The 17,164-nt window shown below is 41.1% G+C and overlaps 2 protein-coding genes across 3 annotated transcripts in view; both read left to right on the top strand.

Annotated features, from left to right (window-relative positions):
- MANEA (mannosidase endo-alpha) overlaps positions 1-16,771 on the top strand; it is a 40,105-nt gene extending 23,334 nt beyond the window's left edge. For both annotated transcript variants that reach the window (XM_069726347.1, XM_069726348.1), the window contains exon 5: positions 13,935-16,771. In XM_069726347.1, the coding sequence (XP_069582448.1) occupies positions 13,935-14,571 (637 nt within the window). In that variant the 3' untranslated portion in view covers positions 14,572-16,771. The remainder of the gene's footprint in view (positions 1-13,934) is intronic.
- Positions 3,857-7,596, top strand: LOC138680710 (uncharacterized). The gene is made up of 5 exons (XM_069768000.1): positions 3,857-5,269; positions 5,348-5,419; positions 5,622-5,814; positions 5,975-6,131; positions 6,264-7,596. Exons 1-5 carry the CDS (start codon positions 5,207-5,209, stop codon positions 6,508-6,510), a joined length of 732 nt encoding a protein of 243 aa, XP_069624101.1. The 5' UTR covers positions 3,857-5,206; the 3' UTR covers positions 6,511-7,596.
- Positions 16,772-17,164: the final 393 nt, after the last annotated feature.

Here is a 17,164-nt window from a genome sequence, read left to right as displayed (position 1 = left end):
ATTTATCTTGCGGAGACTCGCAAGATAAATTTCACCTATACAATGTATTGGACGCGGTTATTCCGCACGGTTCAGTGAACACATGCGGAATCATCTGCATTCAAAAGCAGCAGCACTTTAAACGCAGCAGACATTGCAGCGTCCAAAGCGCTGCCTTTTACAGACCGTCTGCACATACCCTTAAACACAACTTCCCAAGAGCATGTTGTACTGACAGTAATGCAAAAAGACCACAAACTACAATGCATTCTATGCAAATTATTCATTTTCGAAACATAGGCTCCTATTCGTTAAAATGTTTATGCCAAAATCTGGCGTTAAACACTTTGAAGGGTTGAAAATATTTCGCACTCTTTGAGGTTGCCCAAACATTTTGCAACTGTTGGGGTTTTCACACCTCTTTTAGAAAGTTTGTTAGAATGAGCTGGGATAGGACAAGGCATGGCAATGCCTGGTCATCTAATTTATGACAAGTTGTGCTATAGTTTACCCACAAATCTTACTCTGTTCTCTGGAGCGTGACATAAGATTTGTGACGAGAGACACGGAGATGCTTATTACTAGTGATGGGTGAACCCGAACAGTAAAGTATGGGGTCCGTACCGAACACCTAGTGTCCGTGCACGGGCCATGAATATGAGTTTCTCCAGGAATTCTGTGTTACTGCTCAGGTTCGGCATCCCGAACATCATCTGTTTTGCACTCTACCATCTGTGTGACAGCATGAGAAACACTGGCAGGTCCGATCGCGGTAATTACATTGCTGCCGGTCAGAGCATTGTTCCCATGCTGTCAGATGACAGCATGTGAGTCAGCAGCTCTGATCCGGCGGTAAAAAGGTTACTGCTCATCACAGGCGTCGGCTAATGATAGTATTACTCACATCATCCTACACCTGCTCTCACTGATAGCAGCAAAAGCAGGCATACATTGATGAGTATTCTTCAGCTTGTGCAATAAACAATTTTAAAAAAATGGCGTGGGTTCCCCTCTATTTTTGATAACCAGCATAAGTAAAGTTGACAGCTGTTGGCTGCAATCGCCATCTGTCAGCTTTATATTGGCTAGTATTCAAAGATGGAGGGGTCCCCGCACTGTATTTTTTAAATTATTTAAATAAATAAATTAAAAAAGGCCTGGGATTCCCCCGCACTATTTTTGACAACCAGCCAAGCTAAAGCAGATTCGAGGCTGGTATTTTCAGACTGGGAAGAGGCCATGGCTGTTGACTTTCCACAGCCTAAAAATAGCAGCCTGCATCCGCCCCAGAAAAGGTGCACCTATTAGATGCACCAATTCTGGCGTTTTGCCCTGCTCTTCCCTACTTGCTCTGGTGCGGTGGCAAGTGGGGTAGTAGGTTTGGGATTGATGTCAGCTGATTCTTGGTAGACGGAGAATTAAAAACAATAACGGACAGTAGCCATGACCTCACAGCTTGTTGTACAATTTACCTTGATTGCACCAATACTCTACATGTAATCAGGAAATACTTTTCAGGCACAGTGCGATTCTCAGAAGGGAAGGAGCGCCATATTATAGTTCAGATTTTACAGCTATGATTGCTTCTTTTTTTTTTCATGGCGCTCACTGAAGGGGTTAACTAGTGTTACAGTGTTATAGACCGGATCATTCTGGACTCAGCAATATCAAATACAGTGCCTTGCGAAAGTATTCGGCCCCCTGGAACTTTTCAACCTTTTCCCACATATCATGCTTCAAACATAAAGATACCATATGTAAATTTTGGGGGAATCAACAACAAGTAGAACACAATTGTGAAGTTGAACGAAATTTATTGCTTTTTTAAATTTTTGTGTAAATTCAAAAACTGAAAAGTGGGGCATGCAATATTATTCGGCCCCTTTAACTTAATATTTTGTTGCGCCACCCTTTGCTGCGATTACAGCTGCAAGTCGCTTGGGGTATGTGACTGTCTCTATCAGTTTTGTACTTCGAGAGACTGAAATTCTTTCCCATTCTTTCTTGGCAAACAGCTCGAGCTCAGAGAGGTTTGATGGAGATCGTTTATGAACAGCAGTTTTCAGCTCTTTCCACAGATTCTCAATTGGATTGAGGTCTGGACTTTGACTTGGTGATTCTAACACCTGGATACGTTTATTTGTGAACCATTCCATTGTAGATTTTGCTTTATGTTTGGGATCATTGTCTTGTTGGAAGACAAATCTCCATCCCAGTCTCAGGTCTTTTGCAGACTCCAACAGGTTTTCTTCAAGAATGGTCCTGAATTTGGCTCCACCCATTTCCCATCAATTTGAACCATCTTCCCTGTCCCTGCTGAAGAAAAGCAGGCCCAAACCATTATGCTGCCACCACCATGTTTGGCAGTGGGGATGGTGTGTTCAGGGTGATGGGCTATGTTGCTTTTACGGCAAACATATCGTTTGGCATTATTGCCAAAAAGTTTGATTTTGGTTTCATCTGACCAGATCACCTTCTTCTACATGTTTGGGGTGTCTCCCAGGTGGCTTGTTGCAAACTTTAAACAACACTTTTTATAGATATCTTTGAGAAATGGCTTTCTTTTTGCCACTCTTCCATAAAGGCCAGATTTGTGCAGTGTAAGAATGATTGTCCCACCTCAGCTGTAGATCTCTGCAGTTCATCCAGAGTGATCATGGGCCTCTTGGCTGCATCTCTGATCAGTCTTCTCCTTGTTTGAGATGAAAGTTTAGAGGGACACCGGGTCTTGGTAGATTTGCAGTGGTATGATGCCCCTTCCATTTCAATATGATCACTTGCACAGTGCTCCTTTGGGATGTTTAAAGTTTTGGAAATAATTTTGTATCCAAATCCAGCTTTAAACTTCTCCACAACAGTATCACAGACCTGCCTGGTGTGTTCCTTGGTCTTCATGATGCTCTATGTGCTTCAAACAGAACCCTGAGACTATCACAGAGCAGGTGCATTTATACGGAGACTTGATTACACACAGGTGGATTATATTTATCATCATTAGGCATTTAGGACAACGTTGGATAATTCAGAGATCCACAATGAACTTCTGGAGTGAGTTTGCTGCACTGAAAGTAAAGGGGCCGAATAATATTACACGTCCCACTTTTCAGTTTTTGAATTTCCACAAAAATTTTAAATAACCAATAAATTTCGTTCAACTTCACAATTGTGTTCTACTTGTTGTTGATTCTTCACCAAAAATTTACAGTTGGTATCTTTTTATGTTTGAAACGTGATATGTGGGAAAAGGTTGAAAAGTTCCAGAGGGCCGAAAACTTAAGCAAGGCAATGTAGGTGAATTTTTTAAATTATTTTTATATAAATGTGTATTTATTAGTGTAATATATTTTTTTAATTCCTATTATTTTGTAATTATTTTTTGTAATCTATTTACAATTTTTTTTAACTTAGCCCCCCTATGGGATGTTCACTTGTTTCACTTTGATCTCAGGTATGATGCATTGCAGTTCACCAGCACTGCAATTCATATACTTGTACAGAAGCTTCTTAGACCGTGTTCTGAGCATAGTCTAACAAGCTTTCTTCAGCTTGGTTGGTTGAACCTGTATATTTATATTCGTTTGACTAATGGTCATGTTATTTGCATACCCTTGTATATTACGTGTTTATATTTCTAATGGGACAATTTGTAAAAATGTTGACACCATTATAATTACGGTATTTACTATTCAATATTTATTTACGCCTTCCCTTTTTTATGAAGTTCTTACACCTACCTTGTTATTTCTACCCTGCATTTATTTGATTATTTGGTTATCTTGACACATACATTTTTTACCTATCTACTTTTTTTTTTACAGAATCTTACATTTTGGGGTAATTTTTACACTCTTCCCCTTTTAGGGCTCACCCACACCCATTATCTGTATTTTCCCATGTTGGATATTTTTTCCCTATTCCCTGCTTTTAATCATGTTTCTTAATGAAGATTTATATTATTGGTATTTATAATTGTACTATCACTTTTCTTTATTTCTTCTTGCATATTTTCTTCATTGTATATTTTTATTTACCGTAGGTCTTTCCTTCCTTGGGGTTACAATTCTATTTATTCATATTACTTATATAGGGCGATTAATTTCACAACGCTTTACAGTCATCATCACTGTCCCCATTGGAGCTTATAATCTACATTCCCTATCATTATGTCGGTGTGTGGGAGGAAACCGGAGAACCCAGAGGAAACCCACGCAAACACAGGGAGAACACACAAACTACTTGCAGATATTGTCCTTGGTGACATTTGTGCCCGGACATCAGTGCTGCAAAACAGGGCTAACCACTGAGCCACCGTATTGCCCATTTCATCAATACTTACACATTTTTAATACTCCGTATTGAAACTAAAGGGCTTTAGTGAAACAAATGCAATAAAAATATATTTTAATCTCAAGTGTAAGCTTAGAAAGTGTAAGAAAAGGATTATGGGAGCCAAATGATTTAAATTTGTGATGTGATAATGATAGCTGTGACATAAAGTGTTTATTGAAGGTAGTGAGGTGTGAGAGCAGCGAGAAGATGAGCAGTGATGTGGATGAATTGTTTAAGCAAGGAGTTTAAGCAAAGCTGACAAATTTCATAAGTTTACGCAGCAACAAAATAAGTTCCTTAAGCCCTACAGAACTTCCAGCTAAGGCTGGTTTCACATTTGCGGTTGTGTCCGCAGCGTTTCTTCCGCAGTTATCCCCATGCGTTGTGTATTCCTATATTTAACATTAGGGACGCATGTGTCTGCAACCGGTTGCGTTTTCCCGCGTTTGACGACGCATGCGTCGTTTCGTCGTCTGCGGTTTGGTGCGGTAAACGCTACATGTAGTAATTTTAGAGGCGTCAATTTGCCGCCTAGAAATGTATGCGGTTGTTAGCAGAAGGAATGCGGCAAAAAAACGCATTGCTGTCTATGTGAACGCATGCGGCCGCAAGCACATGCGTTTGCTTGCATTTGTGAACGCATGCGTTGCACCACAGGAAAACATGTCTAGACACTGATTAGCCACCCCCCACATACAAACTGATAAAGGTAGGGAGTGGACATTTGCAGGTCACTACTCAGCAGACTGGGAACAAGAGTAGACGCAGCAGACCAGACACAGGAGGGAATCTACACTCTAAACAATGTGAGTATATCCTAGCCAATGTCTTATATTTTCCATTTTCTGTCTCTATATATCCTAATTTCTGCCATTTCTTTTTTTCTGCATGCATCAGGATGTCATCTTCTGAGGAGGAGGAGCAAGGGCCTGGGCCTGCACAAGCCGAACATGTCAGTGAAGTGGGTACTCAACTCCTCAGATTGGTAAGTATTCAGTGTCACATCTACACATATGACAATTTTTTTTTCTTTTTTTAGAGCACTTCTTCCACTGCGGCAGAAGCTGAGCAGGAGCAGCGGGGTCACGGTCGGGTGTCTAGGCGGCAGCGTGTACGTATACATGGCTGACTGTTTATTGTATCCTCACGTTACTATTGGATGTTCATTTCTTTACTTTCCTCTTTCTTTCCCTTTTTCTTCTTGACTCCTTTTGTTTCTTTACTTTCAATATTCATGCCAGTTTTCTGTCTCTGTTTTCTTTCTTTTCCTTATGTTAATGTATCTAACATTAATGTCTTTATTTATTTTCTAGGTTCCAGAACGGGATGAGGACCTCATTGACAATGACATCCTCATCTCCCTGGTCCATGAGCGAGTCCCTTTGTGGGACACCCGGGTTCCGCAGCACTCGGACAACGTGACGATCCGGCTGCTATGGAATGAGGTGGCCAAAGCGATGTGGGATGGCTGGGACAACACCCCGACTCGGGTCCGAAATGCATTTTGTAAGTATTGCAATGCAGTGTGATGCAGCAGTGACCTTGGCCGTGATCACACAACTGTGTGTGATGAGAGAAACTCTCAGGAGTTTCTCTTATCACACACAGTTGTGTGATCACGGCCAAATGTCCATTGTCTAACCATTCTTTTTTGTTTTTTCAACAGTGCTCAAAGTCAAAACACGTTGGTGTTCGATGAAGGATTGCTTCAACAAGGACCTTCGTCAAGAGAGCCGGGTTCCTAGTGGTCCTGGAGCAAGGATCAGAAAATATAAATACCACCGCATTCTGGCATTTTTGAGACCGGTCCTTGCCCAGAGAACGTAAGTATTTTTTTGGTGTATTAGGTTGTGTTGTATTGCCATAATCTGTATGTTTCTATTCCACAGGAGTTGGCGCTTAACTTTTTTGTAAATGTTTGGTAGTAATGTGTTTTTTTTCTTCTTTTTTCACAGCACATGGAGCAGCACTCTTGACCCTGGTTCTGGAGCATCAGACAGCCACGGACCTGTCCCAGCCATCCAGCAGCGCTGCAGCAAGTGGGCCTGCCACACAGACTGGAGACCAGGAAGCTCGTCCATCAGGTGTTCCTCTTTCCCAGTCCTCTGCCCCCTTTTTTGGGGGCTCTTCCTGGCAGTGGCAGAGGGCCTCGGACAGGTCACTCATGCCCGAGTTTTTGCACTTGAGCTCGGCCTTTCATGATGGAATCAAGGCTATGGGTGAACGACTGGATACTGCTATTAGCCATATGAATACACATATCCAGGAGGTCACCAAAAGCCTTGACCAAGTGAAAGCCGACCTCCAGAGGCCAGCACATCATTTTTTTAATCAAATTGAACAGAGCATGTCGGAACACCTTACTCCTGATCTCCAGCTTAGTGTCATGTAGGCCTGCAATGCTGCTTACGTGCAGGCGTTGCAGCAGAGTCGGTATTTTCAGCAGACAGTGGCGGCATATCCAGCTGTGCCAACACTGTCACGCTTGACATCAATGCCGACCTCTGCTGCATACCACTGCACGGCCACCTCCATTCCAAACACTGCCAGACACCACTACAGCACCACCACCATGCTAAGTGCTGTTGGACAGCCCACCACCACCACCATGACAACTGCTGCTCCTGCTTGGACCTCCTCCACTGCCACCACCATGCAGCAGCACCCGAATCAGGACAGGCCGGCCACCATCACTAGGTCCCAGCTGCAGTAGCAACAGCACCTGGATCCTGGCATGCTTTTCAGCACCAGCATGCAGCTGCAGCACCCGGATCCTGGCATGCTTTTCACCACCAGCATGCAGCAACAGCACCCAGACCCTGGAATGGCTTTCACCACCACCAGGATGCAGCAGCAGCACCCGGACCCTGGCATGGCCTTCCCCACCACCACAACCATGCAGCAGCACATGGACCCTGACAGGTCTGCCACCACGACCAGGCCGCAACAAATGAGCCCACCGAGGCTCCCCAGACCGCAGCGCCGTTCCCAAAAAGGAAAACAAAATAGAAAACAAAGGACGATCTCAATTCCTTCCCCCTCACCTCCCAATGTGTCTGTAATGTCAGGTTTGTTTCACCTTTCCAGTGTGTCTCTACCCTCCCGTGCATGAAGCCCCATCCCCGAACTCCCAGATCCCACTACTTTAGTTGCCCTTCTCCTGCCACCCCTGCGTCGTCCACATTAAGCCAAGCCTCACAGCTACACACACCCCATTTCCGTCACTCTACCCCAAGCAGGCGTAGTTAAATTAATTTGTTTGTTAAAAAATAAATAATAATGTTTTTTGCCCCCAATAGTGTTTGGTTAATTGTGTATTTCGCCGCCAGCAACACACACTGTGCGCCGAATAAAACACTGCGCTGCACACTTTATTTTTTTGCCACCTCATAGCTCCAGTAGTTAGTAAGTACAACACTGCAGCTTTGTGTGTGTTTGGTATAGAGATATGAGGTGGCCCAAAAAAATAATACTTGTATTTTCTCCATAATCTCTTCCTTCTGCTTACTCTGTGACTTTGTGTTGCAGACTGCAGAGAAAATGGCGGTAATACAAAGCAGAACTATACTCAACAGGTCATGTGTCCAAAAAGTCATCAGTTTTTGTGTCCAAAAACTCATACATACTTCTGTGTACGTAATCTATTTCACACAAAGTGAAGGGACGATGGAGGTCATACAAGGCATATCTATACTCACCTGGACAGGTGTCAGAAATAGTGAATTTATGAGGCTGTTGTTTGTGCATCAAGAATTCATTATTTCTGACACCTGACTTGATGAGTGTAGATCTGTTTTCTAAACAGCACCCAAACAAACCCCCAAATATAACAGAAAGCATGGAAAGTCTACTTCTAAAGCAGATAGATGAAGCTGCAACCCATAATGAGGTCCTGGTTATGGGGGACTTTAACTACCCGGATATTAACTGGGAAACAGAAACCTGTGAAACCCATAAAGGCAACAAGTTTCTGCTAATAACCAAGAAAAATTATCTTTCACAATTGGTGCAGAATCCAACCAGAGGAGCAGCACTTTTAGACCTAATACTATCTAATAGACCTGACAGAATAACAAATCTGCAGGTGGTTGGGCATTTAGGAAATAGCGACCACAATATTGTGCAGTTTCACCTGTCTTTCACTAGGGGGACTTGTCAGGGAGTCACAAAAACATTGAACTTTAGGAAGGCAAAGTTTGAACAGCTTAGAGATGCCCTTAATCTGGTAGACTGGGACAATATCCTCAGAAATGAGAATACAGATAATAAATGGGAAATGTTTAAGAACATCCTAAATAGGCAGTGTAAGCGGTTTATACCTTGTGGGAATAAAAGGACTAGAAATAGGAAAAACCCAATGTGGCTAAACAAAGAAGTAAGACAGGCAATTAACAGTAAAAAGAAAGCATTTGCACTACTAAAGCAGGATGGCACCATTGAAGCTCTAAAAAACTATAGGGAGAAAAATACTTTATCTAAAAAACTAATTAAAGCTGCCAAAAAGGAAACAGAGAAGCACATTGCTAAGGAGAGTAAAACTAATCCCAAACTGTTCTTCAACTATATCAATAGTAAAAGAATAAAAACTGAAAATGTAGGCCCCTTAAAAAATAGTGAGGAAAGAATGGTTGTAGATGACGAGGAAAAAGCTAACATATTAAACACCTTCTTCTCCACGGTATTCACGGTGGAAAATGAAATGCTAGGTGAAATCCCAAGAAACAATGAAAACCCTATATTAAGGGTCACCAATCTAACCCAAGAAGAGGTGCGAAACCGGCTAAATAAGATTAAAATAGATAAATCTCCGGGTCCGGATGGCATACACCCACGAGTACTAAGAGAACTAAGTAATGTAATAGATAAACCATTATTTCTTATTTTTAGTGACTCTATAGCGACAGGGTCTGTTCCGCAGGACTGGCGCATAGCAAATGTGGTGCCAATATTCAAAAAGGGCTCTAAAAGTGAACCTGGAAATTATAGGCCAGTAAGTCTAACCTCTATTGTTGGTAAAATATTTGAAGGGTTTCTGAGGGATGTTATTCTGGATTATCTCAATGAGAATAACTGTTTAACTCCATATCAGCATGGGTTTATGAGAAATCGCTCCTGTCAAACCAATCTAATCAGTTTTTATGAAGAGGTAAGCTATAGACTGGACCACGGTGAGTCATTGGACGTGGTATATCTCGATTTTTCCAAAGCGTTTGATACCGTCCCGCACAAGAGGTTGGTACACAAAATGAGAATGCTTGGTCTGGGGGAAAATGTGTGTAAATGGGTTAGTAACTGGCTTAGTGATAGAAAGCAGAGGGTGGTTATAAATGGTATAGTCTCTAACTGGGTCGCTGTGACCAGTGGGGTACCGCAGGGGTCAGTATTGGGACCTGTTCTCTTCAACATATTCATTAATGATCTGGTAGAAGGTTTACACAGTAAAATATCGATATTTGCAGATGATACAAAACTATGTAAAGCAGTTAATACAAGAGAAGATAGTATTCTGCTACAGATGGATCTGGATAAGTTGGAAACTTGGGCTGAAAGGTGGCAGATGAGGTTTAACAATGATAAATGTAAGGTTATACACATGGGAAGAGGGAATCAATATCACCATTACACACTGAACGGGAAACCACTGGGTAAATCTGACAGGGAGAAGGACTTGGGGATCCTAGTTAATGATAAACTTACCTGGAGCAGCCAGTGCCAGGCAGCAGCTGCCAAGGCAAACAGGATCATGGGGTGCATTAAAAGAGGTCTGGATACACATGATGAGAGCATTATACTGCCTCTGTACAAATCCCTAGTTAGACCGCACATGGAGTACTGTGTCCAGTTTTGGGCACCGGTGCTCAGGAAGGATATAATGGAACTAGAGAGAGTACAAAGGAGGGCAACAAAATTAATAAAGGGGATGGGAGAACTACAATACCCAGATAGATTAGCGAAATTAGGATTATTTAGTCTAGAAAAAAGACGACTGAGGGGCGATCTAATAACCATGTATAAGTATATAAGGGGACAATACAAATATCTCGCTGAGGATCTGTTTATACCAAGGAAGGTGACGGGCACAAGGGGGCATTCTTTGCGTCTGGAGGAGAGAAGGTTTTTCCACCAACATAGAAGAGGATTCTTTACTGTTAGGGCAGTGAGAATCTGGAATTGCTTGCCTGAGGAGGTGGTGATGGCGAACTCAGTCGAGGGGTTCAAGAGAGGCCTGGATGTCTTCCTGGAGCAGAACAATATTGTATCATACAATTATTAGGTTCTGTAGAAGGACGTAGATCTGGATATTTATTATGATGGAATATAGGCTGAACTGGATGGACAAATGTCTTTTTTCGGCCTTACTAACTATGTTACTATGTCTCTTCAGTGTGCGTCCAATAAATACTGCAGAACAGAATCAGGACGCAATGACATCAACAACCTTACCACTAACAACCTAAGTGGTTTGTAGAGGAAATACATAGGAGACACGGTCAAGATAATAAAACACGTAGTTTATTAACAACAAATATTAGTAACATTTAAAACATAACTGGTACAGACCCAAACCCAACAGGACATTTTACACAATATTGTCCAACCATGCCACACGTCCAATATCAGAATCAAAAAAGGCAGCAAATTGGTCCTGCATGTGGCCAACTTCAACAGTTGACCACAGTGGGTGATGCTGGTAATCTGGCAATGGGTTTGCAACTGGTTCATCCAGTTCAATGTTGGGTCGCTCCTTAGCCATAATGTAATTGTGGAGAACCACACAGGCTTTGACCACCTCATCGACTGTCTCCATTTTTAGATTAATGGCTGTTGGAAGAATGCGCCATTTTGAGACTAGAATCCCAAAGAAACTCTACTGTTCTTCGGGCCCTGGTCAGTCTGTAGTTAAAGATCCTTTTAGTGTGGTTTAGGTCCTGACTAGAATATGGCTAGTAGGTTTTCACACATCTGAAAGGCCTCATCCCCAACCATAACAAATGGCATTGGTGGGCCTTGAGTGTTGCGGAGAGGTCGTGGCCGTGGAAAATTAAAATTTTTGTCATACACCCGTCGACCAATATCCGAGTTCTTGAAAGTCTGGGAATCGTTGCCACAGCCAAAAGCTCCAATGTCCACGGCGATGAAGCAACATTCCGCATCTGCTATTGCCATGAGCACAACAGAAAAATATTTTTTGTAGTTGAAGTACTCCGATCCAGTTCTGGCGGGTTTGATAATGCGTATGTGCTTTCCATCCACCACACCCAAACAGTTGGAGAAATCACACACACTCCAGAATTTCTCTGCAATTCCCATCCACATGTCCTCGGTGGGTATGGGTATAAATTTATCCCGGAGAACGTTCCTCAAAGCCCGGCAGGTGTCCGCAACTATTCCAGACAGGGTGGAAATTCCAAGCCGGTACTGGAAGTGGAGGGATGATAAGCTATCTCCGGTTGCCAGAAATCTGTAATAACATAAATAAAAAATAAATTACAATCAATTCTATTTATGGTATTCTGCTAAATACATAAAGGAAAATACAAAGAATACATGTCAGACCAACAATAATTATGACTGGCATTTGTTTATAATTATTGCATACCTTAATGTAACCAGCAGACGTTCCTCTGCAGGAATCGCTCTACGGAGCTGGGTGTCCTGTCTCCGGATGGCTCCTCGGACACGACCAAGCAAATCATGAAGAGAGTCTTGCGATATCCGGGTATATTCCGGGAATTTGTCCGGGTTGGCATTAAGCTCGCCATATAGCGCGTGGGTAGGCACCACGGCTCTCCCGGAGTTCAATAATGGGGTGTCTCCAAAAACGCCTACGCCGTGTCCTTCTCTGTTTTTCTCGATTTCTTTGTTGCTCTCAAGCAAACGCACAGGCAAGAAACAGCTTGATGCTTAAATCCAGGTTGAAATAAAAGCTCTCCACGCGAAGATCCATCATGACACAGGATACAGTAGCACACTGTGAAGATTTCAGCAGTCCATGGGTCTATATATAGATATCCCATAATACACGCCCTCTGTAGTCCCATTGGCGGTGTCTGGTTATCTAGATTTTTGTCCTGTAAAATTTTCCACCATGCGTACAAAAACCGCAAACGCATGCAAAACCATAAAAACGCCGCATTTTATAAACTGCATGCGTTACCTTATGCGTCTAAAAAACGCTGCATTTGTATGCGTTTCCATGCGGTTTTTCCTTCATTTGCGGTTGCGGATTAAACACTGCGGATTCTAACGCAAATGTGAAACTAGCCTAACTGATGACAGAAAAGTAATAACATCAGTGATTGTTCTTTTATGCCTTTGCTGTGTATTAAAGGGAATCTGTCAGCAAGTTATGCTATGTAATCTAAGTGCAGCATAGTGTGGAGACAGAAATTCGTGATGCATCATTTACTGTAGTGTTGATGAAATCACTCTCTTATCTGAAAGAGATAATCAAGGACTAGTCCATTTGCTGCCATATAGTCCAATCACACCCCCACCACTGATCGGCAGCCTTCTGCCTATGCACAGTGTACAGTGAAAGCTGCCAATCAGTGATGTGGGTGGGGTTATAGAGCTCAGTATTCTTAGAGCTGGTAGATCTGCAGCACATATAACGGTGATTTTATCAAAACTACAACACATAGGCCCGTAAGTGATACATTGCTGGAATCAGGGTCTCGGCCCTTACAGCATGTTGCTCTTAGACGAAGAAGCAAATATCTGGTGACATTTTCCCTTTAAAGTACTATTCTGTAAGGGTAAACCCTTTCCCGTCAAATCCAGTTTTCACCTTCCTGACCAAACCAAATTTTCAGAATCTGATAATAATCTTTATTTTTATATAGTGCTAACATATTCCGCAGCGCTTTACAGTTTTCACACATTTTCATCACTGTCCCCAATGGGGCTCACAATCTAAACTCCCTATCAGTATGTCTTTGGAATGTGGGAGGAAACCGGAGGAAACCCACGCAAACACACAAACTCTTTGCAGATGTTGTCCTTGGTTGGATTTGAACCCAGGACTCCAGCGCTGCAAGGCTGCAGTGCCAACCACTGAGCCACTGTGCCGCTGAGTCACTTTTTGAGGAAACACTGGAACACTTCTACACATCCCAGTGATTCTGAGATCGTTTTTTCATAGCATATTGTACTTTATGATGGTAGTAAATTTAGGTCAATAAAACTTGCACTCATTAATAAAAATATTAAATAAGTAGAAACATTTTCAATTTTCAACCTTTACATTTTTATTCCCATAAAAAAGTCATACCACACACAATAGTTACTGAAGAAACATTAACCATATGTTCTTTACGCCTACATTATTTTTCAATTGTCTTTTTTGTTAGGGTCATAGCTTCAAAGTTTAGCAGCAATTTTTCTCCCTTTTTATCTTTTTCAAGGAAATTTACGAAACTTGTTTTTTTTTAGTTTTGAAGTGACTTTGTGGGGCCCTTATGTTATGAGACCCCCCCAAACAAGAGCCCACTTTAAAAACTCTCAATTTGTTTTTTTAAACTTTTCTTGTGCTTCCCAGAAAAGAATGCAAAGTAGAATGAAAACAATATGACTTGCCTTTACATTTTCATCATACGGTTTTGTTATTTGTGTCTGTATTGTAGATATGGAGAGCACCCTGCATTTTACAAATACAAGACGAGAACTGGAAGAAGTCTACCAATGTTTTACATTTATGATTCCTATTTAACATCATCTGATTCATGGGCTAAACTCTTAACATCTTCTGGCTCCCACAGCCTTCGAAATACCAAGTATGATGGGATTTTTGTGGCCTTGCTTGTAGAAGAAAAACAAAAGTTTGATATTCAAAAGAGTGGTTTTGATGGAATGTACACTTATTTTGCCGCAAATGGTTTCACATACGGTTCCTCACATCAACACTGGCAAAGTTTGAAAGATTTTTGCGATTCCAACAATTTGATATTCATACCAAGCGTTGGGCCAGGATACATAGACACTAGCATACGTCCTTGGAACTTCAAAAATACCAGGAATAGAATAAATGGAAAGTATTATGAGACTGCACTAAATGCTGCATTGTTGGTGCGTCCCAGCATTATCTCCATCACATCGTTCAATGAGTGGCATGAAGGAACTCAGATTGAAGCTGCTGTGCCTAAGAAAAATGCTGAGATGAAGTATGAAGACTATTTGCCTCATAAGCCTAACATTTACCTGGAGCTCACTCGAAAGTGGTCAGAAAAGTATATGAAAGAGAGAGAACAATGGCTCGTTTGATGGCTGTGCGAGTTTCACATACAGTATGCCAAGCAACTTCACTTTTATCAGTTTGAGATTAAATTGAGCCTGCTGAAAAATCAATGTTGTACACTGGAATTTTATATAAAATGTATATGTTCACTTTTATGACACCTTTTACTGTTTCAAACGGCGTATCTGGTTTTAGAATGTTTCATTGTTACATTATATCTGTATTCGTAGTATTCAAACTGAGGTATGACATAAGTCACAGCCAACTTTTTTTTAAGTCTTTCTGCTATATGCGTGCATGTCGATGGGAATGCTATCATAGTGTTTCTAGCAGTCTTATGGTAGGTATACACATGACAACTGTCAACTATGCGCAACGATTTAGGGAGCATTTTTCGAATTGATGTATGGGTGGTTTATTACTCTCCCTTTATTACAAATGTCTGGGCAAAAAAAGGATCAGGCTTGTTGGGTTTTAACATCTTCTATGCTTTCTTCTTCGTGGATACTTGACCACATCCTTTTTCTCTGCACTCTCACATTAGCTCACACTATATTTAGGAAGAAATTTAGAGAAATAGCTATCAGTTGAACAAGCATTTGGCTGTAAGATATTTTTAATACGTGTCTAACTTTAGGTCCTGCATGGGACATTGTTGACTGGCCTATTATGTGAGTGGTGAAAGATTCACCCCATGATCTCTTCCAGAGTCAGCCATAACTGTCCGACAGACACTTGTGAAACTGACAGCTATATCGCCCAACTCTCCAATACATATGCCCAATTGGTTTGGCCGAGTATGCATTTTCAATGGGGAGAGGAAAGGAAGGCACCGCTAGATACTACAGGCGGCAGCTTCTCTCATGGGAGAAGAAAAGAATCAGGTCTTGAAATTCCAATTGCCCAACCTTTCTCCCCCACCAGTTCATCTATTGGGGAAAAAAAAATCGACAGGTTCCTATACGTATTAGATGGTCAACCACAACCAGTGGATTCAGCCAACTTTTCTCTAAAGTGTATGGCAATATTTGGATATATATATAATAAATAACATTTTTAGAAAAATACCTCACCCAAACACTAGAAAAAGTTATGTAGATATTCAAGTTTGACTATGTTGGATTGTTGTTTGAAAAAAAAAAAACCATTGAAGTATAGATAATTAGAATATATTGGAGAATAGTTTACAATTATGAAAATTATTTTCAGTGTTTCCAACAGTTAAACTTCAGCTTTTGTTATAACAATCTTTGCTTATTCTGCTCCAACATATTCTACAGCACTTTATAGTACCGGAAAGCTGTATACATGCAGGGTAACCAACTTACAAACAGTGCAACAAAGTCAGCGCCTCCTAAAAATAATGTGAAATATGGGTGCATATCTGCCGTGACTGCAACATATGGAAAGAAGAGTTCATACGAGTATACAATCTAAAGGATGTTAAAAGCATTGATATTATAATGCTCTGGTACAGTAATGTTGTCAGATACTTTAGAAATGTCATGTCTAAGATAGATAAGATAATACTCCCTATCAGAAAGGCCACATGGAGAAGACAAACCAAGTAACAGTAATTCATCCATCAATAGCTTTTCTGCCTAGATGTGTAATATCACACTAGTCTAAAGCTATGTGCACACTTTCAGGATTTCTTGCAGAAATTTCCTGAGCAAAACAGGACATTTTCTGCAAGAAATCCGCATGCGTTTTTTTAACGTTTTGGTGCATTTTAATTTTGCAGATTTTTCCAGAGGTTCCCAATGCAATAATATAGGTGGAAATCCGCAAAATTAATGAACATGCTGCATTTTTTACCGTGATGCGTTTTTTTTGCAGAAAAAAAAACGCATCATGTGCACAAAAATTGCGGAATGCATTCTAAATGATGGGATGCATAATGTATGCGTTATTTTTGCGTTTTTATAGCAAAAAAAACGCAAAAAATCTGCAAGGTGTGCGCACAGCCTTAGAATACAGCACACTTTTATATACGCCTCCAACCCACTGAAATACAAGTCCATTTTCTAGGCACAGTGCTAATATGATCTAATGACTTAATTCTGCAAGCGGAGAATGAAAACTATCTGGAAAGCTCAGCTGTTGAATTTCTGGCTGCTCCATGGATTTTCCTGATTGTGCTTTTACTATTTTCCAACTTTTAAATTGCTGTCAGTTTGAGACTTTTTATATTGAATTTACATTAAAAGCCACTGCCTCAATCCATTCAGAATTGCTTGACTTTTTCTGAAAAGCATAAAATATCTGCAAGTTTGTGTTAGAACTGATTTACTAACTTGAAGAGAGGAATAAGGTGATTTATTCAAAACTGTGATTTCCCTGGGAGGTTGGGTGACATGAAAGTATTTATAGATATGGACTAAAGAAAACTCAAACCAGTGACCTACTAAGATTTATGCTCTCAAGTCACAAATAAAAAATGGTATGTCAAATTGTGTTAGCATGTGTGCCATTATGGAGGCAATTAGTGAGTCTGTACGTTTTCAAGACTTTGTATCCGCACTCACTATTAGATACTAGTTACTACAGTGTAGAAGCCATACTTTATCCGTTTGTCACCGACAGTCGCAAGGAAGATCATGTTAGACATGTATAGGT

Source organism: Ranitomeya imitator, chromosome 5 (assembly GCF_032444005.1).
Source record: "Ranitomeya imitator isolate aRanImi1 chromosome 5, aRanImi1.pri, whole genome shotgun sequence".
Classification (NCBI taxonomy): Eukaryota; Metazoa; Chordata; class Amphibia; order Anura; family Dendrobatidae; genus Ranitomeya; species Ranitomeya imitator.
The sequence above is the reverse complement of the archived record's forward strand: the minus strand, read 5'-3'. Positions and strand labels throughout refer to the sequence as shown.